Source organism: Mastomys coucha, unplaced genomic scaffold (assembly GCF_008632895.1).
Source record: "Mastomys coucha isolate ucsf_1 unplaced genomic scaffold, UCSF_Mcou_1 pScaffold21, whole genome shotgun sequence".
Taxonomy (NCBI): domain Eukaryota; kingdom Metazoa; phylum Chordata; class Mammalia; order Rodentia; family Muridae; genus Mastomys; species Mastomys coucha.
Genome location: NW_022196904.1, coordinates 184870399 through 184885167, shown reverse-complemented (window position 1 = coordinate 184885167; position 14769 = coordinate 184870399). Strand labels below are relative to the sequence as shown.

Sequence of the window (14769 nt, the reverse complement as noted above, 5' to 3'; positions counted from 1 at the left end):
CCTTCACATTCGCATGGGTTTAGGGGAACTTACCGCCTTTCCCCCTGGAAAAACAACTTATCAGGGAACGTAAGTAGTACCACATTAAAAAGATGCAGATCTCAGAATCAGTAGTTTGAAAACAACTCCCCAGGGAGTAGGGAGGGAAACATTGTCACAGTGGATGACAAAAAGCACACAGGACACTAAACTGAGAAGTAGGGCTCCACCACTGACCCAGGACACAGGCAGGTATAGCGGCCTCCTTAGAGGAGTGATTTTTGGTCTAGGGTCTGACAACTTTCTAAATGACACCGGAGGTGCTTTAGAGAGAGATACCATGGGACAGGTTCAAGTATTTGTAAAATTCATGCCACAGTCCAAGGTCACCGAGGAACCTTTGGTGAGCAAGAAACCCCCATGAGTCAACGGCTTCTCCTTCCACCAACAGTTTCCATGGAACCCCAGACAGAATCTCAAACACTTCTGTGTACAGAGTGGCAGGGACTTTTGTCTTGACAAATCTAGCAGGGTTAACTTTTCTGACTGGGCAGTGACCAGTTCTCTTCCCTGAAGCGACAGAGACAGACAAAGTTTACTGAAGTTCAAAAAACAGTGAAAATTGTGCTTCCTTCCAGGTGAACTGGCTTCTTCTCTCCTGGTCCAGCGCGGCTCGCGGCTCACTCCCACTTTGCGGCTCGCTCCCACTTTGCTGCCAGTGCTTATTGCCTTAAGCTTGAAATGAAAAGGCGAACTTTTGAGGTGCAAGGACTAGGTGGTCCTGAGTGGGCGGGGGTTTCAGGAAGTACAGTAGTTAGCACGAGCTGTGCTAGGGGCATGGCTTGGCCTTCCTGCAATCCCGAGGACCCATCCTTGGGTTTAGTCTGAAGTGCATCTGCAAGTCTGCTGGCCGCTCAGCGTCTCACTGGGGCAGCGGGACAGAGAGAGGTCTTCAGTATTGCACGGGTCTGAAATGTCCACAAGTTTAAAAGAAACAAAAATCACAGTTGCTCTTGGGGATTCGCTGGTAGCCGCCCACAGTCTCAGCAGGATGTGGCTGTGGCCACAGGACTTCTGTGGAGCTCTGCGACTGTGGAGTGGGTGGGCACCGGTGCCAGCACTGAGGTAGGGAATGTACAGTAGGTACCCTGCATATCAGGGCTCAGTGTCTGTAAATGGCCTATAAACGTGGAGCTGGCTGCCTCCCCTTGGCAGGAGGGCGGTTGAGGGGTGGGTGTGGAGGGCAGGATCTCAGACTCATACTGAAGGAGCTGTCCCATGAAGCCAAAGTTGGGAGAGATCACGCTTCTCCTCTGCTTGACATAATCGAAGGCCTCCTTCAGGCGGAACTGCTTGGTCTTCATGAGGTAAGCCATGCAGATGGTGGGCGACCGGGAGACCCCAGCTTCACAGTGGACCAGGACCTTGCCTCCCTCTTCCTTGACACAGTCTGGAAAGAAGCAAAGAGAAAGTTAGTAAGTCAGACTACAGTCTAGAGGTAAAACCAAATGCAGCGCACACAGAGCACAGCCTGTGCAACCTGGCTGTGCTTCACTGTGCCAGTGTCAGGGCCCTGGCCCTTAAGCTAGGCATGGGGGTCTGTCCTATAGTCAGTCTACAAACCCAGTGTCTGTGACACAGATGGGAGGACCACAGGCTCAGGGCAAGCCTGGGCTCGTAACAACTCTGCAGCAGTGCTCCCGAATTCCAACGACACTCACCCCTGTGGAGAATATTTATGATCTGTGAAGCTGTTTCTGAGGACACCTGCACAGAACTTCTCACTGCATGTGCCAGACCTGGAAACATCCTCTCTGGGGATAGCCACCTTAGCCTGTGTTCCAGGATCAGGTTCAAACAGCATTGGAAAATCCTCAAAACCACATGCAGGTTTCGTTATTGGGTGTGTGTGTAGTTTTGTCAGAGTATCCTAGGCTCAAAGACCAACCTAGGAAAACAACTTAGTCTGTCCAGTCCTGATCTAATGGTGATGACACAGGCCCCATCCTGGAAGAATTCTGCATTCCCTGGGCTCCCTGTCTTGCTATTCCAGAGCAGGATGCTTGGTGAGGTTTCAGGGTTCTCACCACCAAACACAGAACAAACAGTGCCCGGCCACTAATTATAGTCCTGCTTAAGTGACGCTTACTAGACGGAGAATATTAATGGCTTTTGCAAACTCCATCTTGCTCAACAATGGGAGTCACTGCTCAAGTCACCACCATCAGTTAGCATTCTTTCGATTACTATGACAAAGTGTGTGTGTGTGTGTGTGTGTGTATGAGGGGGGTGGAGAGAGAGAGAGGGTCTCTCTGCTCCTGTTCTACCCTTCCCAGTAAAACTGCTAAAAGTAGGAAAGGCTGTAAGTGAGTGCATATGGAGTCAAAACCATACAAAAGGTCTCTGCAAGGCCCTCTCTTGAGAGAGGAAATAATTACTCACAGCAAGTTAGATGTAGCTGTTAAGTGCTACTGTATAGATTACAAACAAACCAATGGCAAAGGTGGAAATGCCCTCTTACCACATGGGTGGAGGAGACCCATGCACTTAAAAAGTTCAAGGTTTGAAAATGGATCTCTATCTAAAAGATCAAGTGTCTAAGGGGTGAGGGAGGAACCCCTGAGATTTCCAATGTGAAAACAAAGCTCCAGAGCATGCCCACAGCATCTCACTGGAGGCGACTCATCAATCCAGAAGGAGTGATAGAGAACCTGCGCCCCAACAAGAATGGAAAGCCAGCTCAGAGGAGAGACCCCAAGTCGCCGGCGGGATGATGGGGTTGAGACGGTTACAGAGTCTTGTCTCCTCTCCCCTCCCCCTTCACTGGCTGTGGGCACGTAGTGGGTCACTATCTCATTTAAGAACAGAAAGGATTCGAAACGCATCGCTTCTGGACCTTTCTAAACCTCAGGCTCTTGTCACCCTCCGTCTCCAGCTTCCTTAGAAGCTAATTTGAGCACAAGGCCACTGGGGAGGCTCCTCCTTCCATTATCAGGGCATGTGTCTGGGTTTAAAAAACATACCAGGTGCTTTTGAAACACCACGGGTCTGTGTGACTGTGTCCACAAACACATGCGCAGCACACAGGATGCACAGGGAGGTTTCTCAGAACTGGATGGGGGCAGGCCCCATGACTTCATTTAGTAGCCATCCAGGTAATTAAATAACAGACTTCGAAGGGCAGAACCCTCCCCAGGGCATGAAGGAAAGTCAAGAGTTCCCACCAACAACCCAGCATCTCTCTCGGCTGCTTCTGAGCCTTGAGACTCAGCTGACTGGGACAGCCTCAGTGTGTGCCTGTGCTGAGCTTGTCAAGACTTCCTATGATAGTGTGTGTGTCAAGTGCAGGCCCCTCCTCCCACGTGGCTGAAGGGGCCCTTTAATTGCTCCCTGTGCTAAGTAATTATCCTTGTGCCTAACACCTGCCTTTAGCCAGATCTAGGAAAATGGCGTCTCAATCCCAACAAGTACGAATGTTGAAGACAAAGAAGGAAGAGAAGACGGAGGGAGGCAGGGTCGGAAGGCTGAGGCATGTATCTCCACATGTGAAGCAGACAGCTCAGGCTAAACACAATGGGGAAAGAGATCTGGAGTGTGAGGGAAACACGGCAACTCGGAGTAGCAGGACCTGAGCACGCAAACTCCATCCAACTAGAGGCCAACGCAACGCCTCAGGCTTGTACACTGGGACAGATGACAGCTGCCTCAGAGGAGCCCAGGAACGATGCAAAAGGTGCCAGATTTTCTGTGTGCAAGGCATGGGGCTTGACTCAGTGCTATCTTTAATCCAGAGTTAGCTGAAAATACAAAACCAACTGCCTCCAAAGCTGTTTTCCAGAACCAAACTGTGCAACAAAATCCCCCCCCCCCCCGTGAAGCATGGGGGGGGGGGCTTGAGGATTGGTGAGTAAGAGTGCTCCCCCCTGTCTGCTCCATCCCAACTGCTTTAAAAGTAGCCTCACCTGCGTAGCAGGAGGCTCTCCCCCTGCTTTCCTCCTGGAACATCACACAGGGATGCACCCTGCTCCTGACCAATAACAAGAGCACCACAGTACTGCCGTAAAGCAAAATGAACTCATGTATCAGTACACTAGAACTCCTAATAGCAGTAACTCAGACCTCCCTGGCTTCTTCGATGGCCACTCCTGCGTGTGGCCCCAACTCTACGAGCCGCACATACAAGACACTTTCCTTAAGCTGGGCATGGTGGTAGATTCCTGGTCCCACCACTTGGGAGGTGGATGAAGACAAGGGGCTCAAAGTCATTCTTGATTGCATAGCGAGCCTGAGGCTACCTAGGGCTACAGACGTTGCTGTCCACCAAACCAGATTCCTTCCTCTCCAAGAAGATAACCAGACCAAGATATCAAGAGGTAAAAATACATACTCCACTCCAAGGAGGTTCCCAAAACAATGGGGGGCGGGGGAGTGGCTGAACCTACCAATAAAATCTATGGCTTCTTGAAAGTGGGAGCTAATGTCGGCGGTGTGGCTGTCCTCCACAGGGATCCACTTGTAGTGTAGGTGGGTGGTGCAGGCCTCAGAGGTCCGGCGGGAAACATTCAGCAGGGCTGTGATGTGCAGGTTGGCGAGGAACTCGCACTTGGATGCATGGTAGGCACTTCCAAGGTAGAGGAAGGGAAGGATTTCAACTGGGCCACCCTAGAGCAGGCACAAAGGACAACCAGGAGATATCCAGATTAGCTTGCTCATTCGGGAGAAGAAAAACAACAACCCTGACATGTTTGTTTCTTCAGGTGGGAGGTTCCCTCTCTGGTTTCCAGGTAGAGAGGGTTCAGAGCCAGGGCAATTCAGCCAAAAGTGTGGGTGGTACCTCCAACCTGGCAAACTTTCTACCCTCATGACTCAATGACAGCAAAACTCCCAGGGACCAGACTTCCATTTTTTTACACACACAGAGGAGGTTAGAACTTCTAGCAGCCTTCTGATGCTAACAGAGATGGGAAGAGGTAGGGACCGAAAGGGCCCTTGTTTAAGTCCATGCTCCCCTGAGAGAAAGAACCACTGCACCTTGGGACAGCTTCCCAAGTAATCCATTCATCAAACAGAAAAGGCTTGGACAGAGCAGAACACTCTTTTACAGCGTTTTAAACCATGTACTCCCTCTACCCACCCGCCCCCCCCAAAACAGTATGTTTCTTAGAACTGAAAATAACCACTACCTACCCAGAATTCAACTCAGAAAAGCTGTTAGACCACAGGCAGAGGGGCTTCCCCACCCCGACCTTCACTTGGAGTAGGAGTTAGAGGTCTGAGGTCATCACCCACACCCAGATGTCTGCAGTTCCAGACAAAGAGCCAAAGACCTTCTACCCCAGAGGTGAGACTGGCGGGAGCACCTGGCTAGAGACTGAATCTGCTTATCTAAGAGTTCTAAGGTGCAGAGAGGAGGCCAGTGACTGTTGGAACCTCCTACTTCCTGTTTTTCCATTTCCTGCCTCCCCCTACCCCCCAAGAGTGGAATGGAAATTCTTAGCCAGACCCGTAGTAAGGAAAAGGTCAGGGATCAAGTGAGGGGGGTCAGCAGCAGGCAAGTTGCAACCTATCCAGCACATGAGGTGTTTAAGCAAAAGCAAATTTAACCACACAGACAAAAGTAACAGAATTTATGTAAGGTTAATAACTTGCATGGGGACACACACACAGACACACATTTCTTGAGATGAGCTCTCATGTATGTACCAGAGACAGGCCTCAAACTCTAAGGTGGGCTGGATGCAGGTGCGGTTTGATATTCCTGCTGCTATCTCCCAAATGCTGGGATTAAAGGCTTGGACCTCCATGCCCAGTTCTGGAGGTTCTGGAGGCTGAACCTAGGGCTTCAGTGTGTGGTAGTCAGGCACTCTACCAACTGAGATCCATTTCTACAGCCAGCCTTCTTATTAGCACCTACAATGTCAGAGGCTTGAGATGTGTATAGCTACTAAACTCACAATGGCTCTGTAAGGTAGGTAAAAACGCCATTTGACAGACAGTTACTTGAGGCTCGGACGGGATCTGTGCCCATGTCAGAGACAATGAGAGGGAGAGCTGGGACTGGAGCCTAACTCTGACTGCTTGGTGAGGCTGGCAGGTCTTAGCTGAGGGTTTTACAGCTCAGGATGAGAGAACAGGGGCTGCTTCTTTTCTACTCCCACCGAGACATGAGCCAGGCTGGTAGCTGAGGCTGTCTCTGAATTTACAGCTGGTACTATGGGTGTGTACCAGGCTTAGCTATCTAGTCTGTCAGTAAAAACAGGAAGAAAATATTTCCTTTTTTTCCCCTTGTCTTTCTCTAGATGTAAATCCACTTGCACCCTTCCCTGTTCTTCTCCACACACAGGGCAGCCTTCCAGAGGCAGTGTGCTGCAAAAGTTAGGAACCTACATCTGAGAAGCTCTGGGTGAAATCTTAGCTTCTCAGCCAATAGGAGCTTGAGCGCTTTGGCAGCCCCTAACCAAAAACTCTGAACAATGTCCATCCCCTTAGGATAACTGGGAACAGAGACAATGGATGCGCTATTAGCTTGCATATTATGCAGCTGTTATGTTCATTCAGGTGAAGAATGAATAAACTGAATATAGCTACTCTCCTGGGGAAGGACACAGGGCAGATTCTGAAGTCCAGTAATCCCCACAGGTCTGGTCTTGGCCTGAGGGCAGACTATTCTCTGGGCCCACCTGGTCCAACCCAGCCTAGCCCAGCCCAAGATCCCCACTGCTTAGAAACTGGAAAAAATGGCAGAGAGGCCCTTCTTGGGAAAGAGGTCAGAGATTCAAGCCTAAGACTCCACTCTGCCTTTGATGGGCTATAGCTCCACTCGACACCCACCCCCACGTGGCACCAACAGCCACCCCCTTCAAAGACACTCCTTGAGCGGGACACTCCTTTGAGCGCCTGGAAAATGTTGATATACTAGTCTGGGATACCTTCCAACTTTCCCCTGCAGCTTGGCCATCACAGTCCTGAAATTCTATTTCTTTCCTTTTCTGAGTCTCTGTTCAACTCAAGAGGAAGACACCAAAGACTGTCAAAAACCCCAGAGGATGTGACAGCTTCGCCTGGCCTCTCTTGATGTACGGGGGTTCCCATGGTGAGGGCTGAAGGCATATCGGAGCACCCTGCCCTCCGTGGGCCAAAGGTCTATAGAGCTTTCACAACCTGCTGCCGGGCCCTACGTCTCTTTCAGTTTCTGAGAAAGGGGCAAAACACAACCCAAATTAAAACAAAACCAAACAAACAAAACAAAACACAAGCAAACAAACACAGGCACCCAGGTTGGACAGATGCTGTGGCTTCAGGTTCATCCCGAAAGCTGACTTTTCATGACAGAAAACAAATAGAACACCATGACTCTGGCAGCTGGCCAGGCTAAGAGGCTTCTAAAGACCAAGGATCCCACTAGAAACAAGACCACCTGCTTTTACTTAGAACCCTGTCCCCAGGGGCTGAGGTCCCAGCCACATCTAGAGGGCTCTTTATTAGGCTTTACTATGCATGTTCTCTGTTTGGGCAAAAAGCCTGAAAACCTCCTTCCAAGTCAGATGTCTAAGCCAACGGAAAAGGATAAAACAGAGCTGAAGAATAGCCATGAGCCTGGGGCGGCCTTGAACCAGCAGCAGCCGTGAGCCCGGAGTGGCCTTGAACCAGCAGCCATGGGCCTGGGAAGGCCTTGAACCACCCGCAGCCATGAGCCCGGAGCGGCCTTGAACCAGCAGCAGCCTCAGCCATGAGCCTGGGATGGCCTTGAACCAGCAGCTGGAGTCTTTGTAAATTGGCCTTACACTGACAATCATCCCACCACCTAATATATATAAGTACCTTGATCTCTGTGAGATGGCAGGGGTAGTCTGAGCTTTGGTTTCTGTCAGGCCTGGACGTTCACCTCTTTCTCACTATCATTTTATAGGCCTCTAGTGTCCCAACAGTCAGGGAGTTGTACAAAGTATACCTTTTTAGAGGAAAAACCAAAGGACCTCGTATGCATACAGAAACATCCAGGCCTCTAGTGTGTCTACCTCCTCTGGGACCAGAATCTATGAAAGGAAGTACCAGACAGAGACCTGCAGGAGACAGCCAGGGATGGGGGCACAAGCCTAGAACCCTAGCCTTTGGGAGGAGGATTTTTTTTTTGTTTTGTTTTGTTTTTTTTGTATTTTTTGAGACAGGGTTTCTCTGTATAGCCCTGGCTGTCCTGGAACTCACTCTGTAGACCAGGCTGGCTTCGAACTCAGAAATCTGCCTGCCTCTGCCTCCTGAGTGCTGGGATTAAAGGTGTGTGCCACCACCGCCCAGCAAGTTTCTGACTTCTGCAGGCAGGCACGTGATGCACATACAATACATGCAGGCAATACTCAGATGCGTAAAAGAAAACTAATCTTAAAACAAAACAACCACAGGAAGCCTGAAAGTCAGCTCTGAGCGTCTTCAGGGAAACCCGAACCAGTATTTCCAAGTTTCCCCGAACCTCCAAGGCAGCTAATAATAATAATGCTATCCCCGACTTCCTCTTCTCTCCAGAAGCTCCTCAGCATCCTGGGGCCCGGGGACTTCAGTGAGCTGTGTGTGTGCTGGAAGAATGCCCACTTACCCTTGGATGGGAACTCCCGCTGGCGAGCTACAGCGGTACTCTGAAGAGCATGGTTAGGTCCCTTAGACACAGAGCCAGCCTGCGTGCGGAAGCTGAGGAAGGAACCGAACCGTGTCAGCAGCTGAGAAGTGCATACCTGGTCATAAGCTGGTCTGTAGGCGGCGCTGAGAACAGGTTTGCCACACTGGCTGAGGAGGCCTCTCTCACTTTCCATCTTCTCTTGTGACGTGGGCACATCCACACAGCACTCAGGATACTGTGAGTAGAAGGTCTCATACCCGCCTTCAGAAATAAAGAAGCAAACAAAACGTGAGCCAGGCAGAAGCACTGGGTTCTCAGATTGTCAGGAAATATCATCCCCCTCCCCCACCCGAACTGCATGAGAGGGAAAACACCGGCAAACACCAGAAGGTAATAATACGACTTCTAGTTATACAACAAAACGGAACCAGGGCAGGTGAGATGGCTCAGTGGGTAAAGGCACAAAGCCCGAGTCCTCCTGAGAACCACATAAGGGAGGGAGAGACCAATCCTGCAGATTGTCTATGACACACAGATGGTCAATAAACAAGTGTAATTTTAAGAAAACTGAACAAAACCACTACTTTTAGAATAAAAAATAGACTTTACTCACATACCCCCGCCCCCCGACCCCCCACACCACTTCTAAAAGTCTGTCATTTGGGGCTAGATGGCTCAGCCACTAAGAGCACTTACTACTCTTGCAGAAAACCTCAGTTCAGTTCTCAGGACCTCACAACACCTTCAGTTCAAGCTGGGGTATGTGTTCAACACCTATTCTGACTTTCTTGGGTTCCTGTGCATAGATGGCATGCATACTCCCACCATAAACAAACAAACAAACAAACAAACAAGTTTTTAAAGGTCTCTCAAAGAGAGCAATGGTTAACTTCTTGTGTCTATCGAAAGTGGCTTATCTGGCATCTGGTAAATATTAACCATATCCTTTCAAAAAAACAAAAGCTATTTTTTCTCTTGGTTATGAAAAGCAAAGGTGTGATTATGCAAACTTTCTTTGACTTCTAAGACTCCTAAACTGGCTTTTCCTCTGGCCTGTTTTCTCTAAGCAAAACTGCAGCTGTATCCTCTTCTACTCCTGAAGGAACTTGCCTTTCTCTCCTGAAAGGTCCTAAAGTCACCGGCATCTCTTCTACAGGCCCAATGTGGGCATCAATCAAGTTAATACATTCCAAACCAACCTGCAGGAAAGCAGACCTCTGGACATGTAAGAATGTCAGTATTGTATTTCGACTCCCCCAGAAGGCTCCCTTAAGGGTTAAGGGGATCCTCTAAAGCTGAGCATGAGAGCACATGCCTATGATCTTAGCAGCTGGAGGCTGCTGCAGGAGGAAGAGGAGGAAAAAGAGGAAGAGGAGGAATTGAAGATCAGTCTCAAAAAAAGAAAAGAAAAAGAAAATGACTAGGTAACAGAAACATATCCACATCAGAGTGTCAGGACCAGGAAGGAAAAGCCACTGCTCCAGAGGCTCTTAGAAAGCCACGGCCTTGTAGGCAGGCTGGACATCCTTGCTTAGGAACCTTCTGTTCTGATAGACAGCACCTTGAGGTACTTCAGAAAGCCTCCAGAAAACCTACTCGTCCCTCACTGGCCTCAACTACTGTCATGTCACCAGTTAAGCATGCATTCTGAGACAAAGTCCTTTCTAAAAACCTCTGTTTCTTGTTTCCATCTTTTGGTATTGATGGCCCAACAGTAGAGGGCTTACTCCTGCAGTCAGCAAATGGTTAATGGATTACATGGCAGCCTCCAACTCCCTCCCAGGAGCTGCAGCCAATTCCTAGGATGAGTCACCTTGTCATTCTGGCTTCCTCTCAGCTTCTGCCGCCCCTGTCCCCATTTAGTACTCCCCAATCGCCCCTGTGGTCACTAGACAAACAGCTCCCTGGAGAAATCTCTGGTCTTCCACAAATGGTCACGTCCTCTGTCATGAAGACAGGGTGTCTGGCTAGAAGGGTTAGGGAGCAGTGGTGAAGGCCTCATGCTGCCCCCTTACAGAGTGAAGCTAATCCACATATCCTGGGGGGAGGGGGGTTTCTAGTCAGCAAACCATAGGGTTAGGCCTGGGTTCAACAGTTTGAGTTTCAGGAAACAAAATAAGAGGTTTGTGGGCATTTGGAGAAAAGACTAGCCCAAGCACCCCAAAAGGAAGAGAAACCTTAGGGCTATCTGGTCTCTAGGCTTTAAATAGATCATTTAGAGCTGGCGGGCAGGAGGGGGATAAAACAGGCAGAGTGTCTCAGAGTAGCTGAAGGACAGACAAGCAGGGCTGGCCTCATCAGGCTGGGGTCAGGAGATTAGGTCTCTGCCTTCCTTCCGCCCACTCCCATTGGAGGTGTGGAGACAGAACATTCCTCTCTGCTGCCTCACTGGTGCCTCACTCAGATTGCAAGAGTGCTAGCAATTCCTCAGGCCGCTTCAACCTTCTTCAGAGTGAGTCTACTTTCAATCATCACTATGTTGCCAAAGGAACAGAGAGGCAGCACACCGGCACTATGTATAAATAAATAAGCACCAGCCACCCAACTGGTCTTCGGCCTCTCCTTTCGGTGGGAGAGGGAACTGTAGGAAGTAGAAGGGGCCTGGAACCCAGCTGCCACTAGGTCAAAGCCGAATGCACACGTGGAGTGCTCTATTTAGGAGAAAGGGGTTCTCCTTTGCAGCAGTTTGAACTTCAGTGGTGTCTGTCGTAAGGGCAGCAACAGCTATCAAATACCAAATGCATGTCACTTTTGATCGTTAGCTTTCACGGTCTGAACGAAGGACAAGACCGCACAATGCCAGAGCACCTGACAATGACATCTGCCCTCTCCTAAACTGCTTTCCACGTGGTCAGGCTGGAAGCAAGCTAGTGGTTATCAACAGGCACTATCATGTAGCAACACAGATGTCTCCAAGATCCACTTGGGTGAAAAAAAAAACAGGGTCTGGGAAGATATGGACTCAGTTTGTTTTTAAAAGCGATCCATGAGAGAAATTATTCAGCCAGAAATCACTGGTGCCGTTTCTAGAGAGGAACTGGGTTTCAGGGCGCGAAGAAGACACACATCTCCTTAAACACCCTTGGTGCTATTCCGATTGTCACTTGGATACACGTTACTTCATTTCTTAACAGTGACAGAGACCTCGGCAGAGCGTAGAGAAGGCCACCCACCCTTCCACACTCTGTGGATGCTGCTCAGCTGGGGCTGCAGCAACATGCACCTGTTATCTCCCAATGGGATCAACAAGGGACAGTTAGCAAGAGCTAATAGCCAGGAAGCTTCCCACTTGCGTGAAATTCCAACGTGCATGGCTTTGACAGTGGGCCTTAAGCTCACTGCACCTGAATTCTGAACCATAACAGAGTTCCTGGTCAAGGTGTTTAGTCATCAGAGTTCTGGAGCCCTATCCAAGGTCAGCTCTCTCCTCTGCACCAGGCCAAGGTTCCCATACTTTTGAGGTTAGAAGGCCGGAGTAGTCACAGGAAATGACCCAGAAATCAGTGATGTGGGGTTTGAGAATAATCACACACCCACAACCGGAAACCAAAAGTTATCTCCCAAGCAGGTGAAATAGTCGGGCCTGGAGGCAGCTCTTGAAGGCCTAAAATCAAAGGCCACAGAATCTCCTTATCTCACAGCCTCTGTAGCACCTCTCCTAACTAGGTTGGCTGGTTGGTAGTCTCTGAGGCAGTTCCAGGGATAATCCCCTGCTGGGGAAGACAGGACAAAAGGGGTGGGAAAGCTGTCGGCTCCCAAATTAAGCTCGAGAGCGGCCTAGAAGGGAGGAGGAGGATAACAATAAAAAGCAATAAAGGGAGAGGAAGGGGAGGGACTTGCCAGGGTCAAAAAGGCAAGGGGCCCACCAAGACACAGCCTAACGCACACTAATTGTCTAGGCGGGAAGAAAGGGGACACCGCGGCGCCACTCTCCTGGGGGAGGGTCTCGACTTGATTGATCGCGCCAGATCCGTACAGAAAGGTTCCAACCCCCGTGGTCTGCAAACGGCGCCAGTGACCAGCATGAGCTCTGGGCCCCCCGGAACTGGTGGGGAGCACGGCCCGCAGCACCTTCCCAGCCCACCCAGCACAGAGGACAGACAGGATACCAGACGCTTTCGAGGAAAGGCGGGTGGGGGAGAAGGAAGCTCTGGGCGCTGACGTTGGCAAGGACCTCCCAAGCGCACGTCAAACCCCGGGGTGCATGGGTGCATACTCCCGCAAGTGGTGACTTTCTCCGGTCCATAGTTCTCACGCAGGGAGGTCACCCTGCCCCCTCCCCGGTGTCCCTGCACGGGGGTGCACGGGGTGCAGAGGGAAAGGGAGGGCGGCAAGGGGCAATCTGCTCCCGGACGAGCTCACCTTTAAGGAAGTAGACCCGCGGGCCGGCGGGCAGGCAGGCCAGCAGCGAAGTGAGCACGACGCGCGCGGCGCTCTCCTCCCGCAGTTTCTGCCAGTGGCGGCTGCCCTGGTCCAGCACGACCACCGCCGCCACGCCGCCGCCGCCCTCCTGCAGCAGCCGAGCGCGGGCCGCCTCGTCGGGCAGCACGTAGCGCGCCGACACCGCACCGCCCCGGGCCCGCCGCAGCACCACCGAGTTGAGGTTGACGTTGAGCGAGCCGCGCACGCTCGACGCGGCGAAGGCCAGGTAGGGCCGGCAGTCGAGCACCAAGCAGCGCGCCTCCGCCTCCTTGCGGAGCATCTTGCGCAGCTGGCGCCCGTCGAGCGACGTGACCTTCATGCCGCCGCTGCGCGCCCCACAGCGGCCAGAGGACGGGCGGCCGAAGACCGGCGGGCCGCCTCGCGGGGGGCTGTGGCCTGCAGACGGTGCCCGCGGCGCGAGGGGCCGCGCGACGCTCTCCACGCCGCGCTCGCTAGGCACCGGGCCCCGCCACTCGCTGCCCCAGAAAAGCTGGGGATTCCGCCGGCAGCGCCGCGTTTTATGTGAATGAGTGCGCGTCCTGTGACGTGAGTGCCCATATATGGCCAAATATGGGTGTTTCCCCGCCCCTCCGCCCTGGACACGCCCCTGGGCGGGGCGTGCGGGCGCCCGCCTCCACCCGTGCGGCAGGAGGGAGGGAGGGCGACTTAGTCAGAGCGAGAAAGAGGAAGTGGCTGGCGCCCGCTGCCTCTCCTGGGGGGGGGGGGGGCGCGCGGAGAGACTCACTCACGCGTCACCCCGGACTACCGGTGGGGTGTCAGGAACGCCACCAGGCCGAGGTGACCCACGCCGTGCGGGAAGAAGAGGAGGCAAATTCGGTTAGAACCTGACCGGTGGCCGCACTATGGAGCCCCTGGGGCCTCCGGGTGAATCCCGGATTCCGGTCACTCCCGGTTCTGTCTGCGATCGTTAGGGGGTAGCGTCGGAGAGGAGCCGAAATGAGGCGTGGCCCGGTCACCTTGTTGCTGGAGGCGTCTGACACGTTACCCCCACTTTTGTTGTCTTTTCATTTTCCGTAATAAAAGTTCCTGAGAGTCAAAAGGAGGAGTTGTGAATGGGTGAGACGGAGACTTCAAGAGAATTCTGCCTCAGATGGATGGATTGACAGCCCCCTTTTGTCTTTCTCCAAAGATAGGTACAATATACCACCAGAGCTTCATAGTGAGACCCCGCCTCCAAAAACAACAAAAACCACACGCGCGCGCGCGCGCGCGCACACACACACACACACACACACACACACACACACACACACGAACAATAATACACCGACTCAGGAGCTCTGTGGGGAGCTGCGAGGCTCAGTCCAGTAAACTGTTGTCCAGGTGGCTTCTGGATTTGTGGGATTATGGTAGATAAAGTGTAATCCCAGGCTGTCTGCCCCTGCCATTCTCTCTGGAGCTTCATGCTGCCCGTCCCCATTCCCGGAAAAATAAGTGCAATTCGTCCCCTCTGCAAGTGTTTATTGAGGGCTCTCCTAGCTGTCATCTCTGCCTCCAAGCCCTTTGCCAACTATTTCACTGTTATCTTTTCATGAAAAACAAAACAAAACAAACCCTTGCATCCATTTACAACCGACATAAGTGGATGAGATTTTTAGGAGAAAGCAGAAATCACGTTCTGAGATCCAATCAATCGGTCCCAACAACAGTAATAGCTGGCGTTGCTTCTGGGTCATATCTTCATTCAAGCAATCAATTCAATCACTGTATACTCTGTCCTGAGTATAACAGTGGCT

General features: G+C 51.6%; 1 protein-coding gene across 1 annotated transcript; it reads right to left on the bottom strand.

Moving 5' to 3' along the window:
- Positions 1–470: 470 nt before the first annotated feature.
- Dusp5 (dual specificity phosphatase 5) lies at positions 471–13494 on the bottom strand. The gene is made up of 4 exons (XM_031390664.1): positions 12953–13494; positions 8706–8851; positions 4422–4641; positions 471–1429 (listed from the first exon to the last, which is right to left on the bottom strand). Exons 1-4 carry the CDS (start codon positions 13329–13331, stop codon positions 1023–1025), a joined length of 1152 nt encoding a protein of 383 aa, XP_031246524.1. The 5' UTR covers positions 13332–13494; the 3' UTR covers positions 471–1022.
- Positions 13495–14769: the final 1275 nt, after the last annotated feature.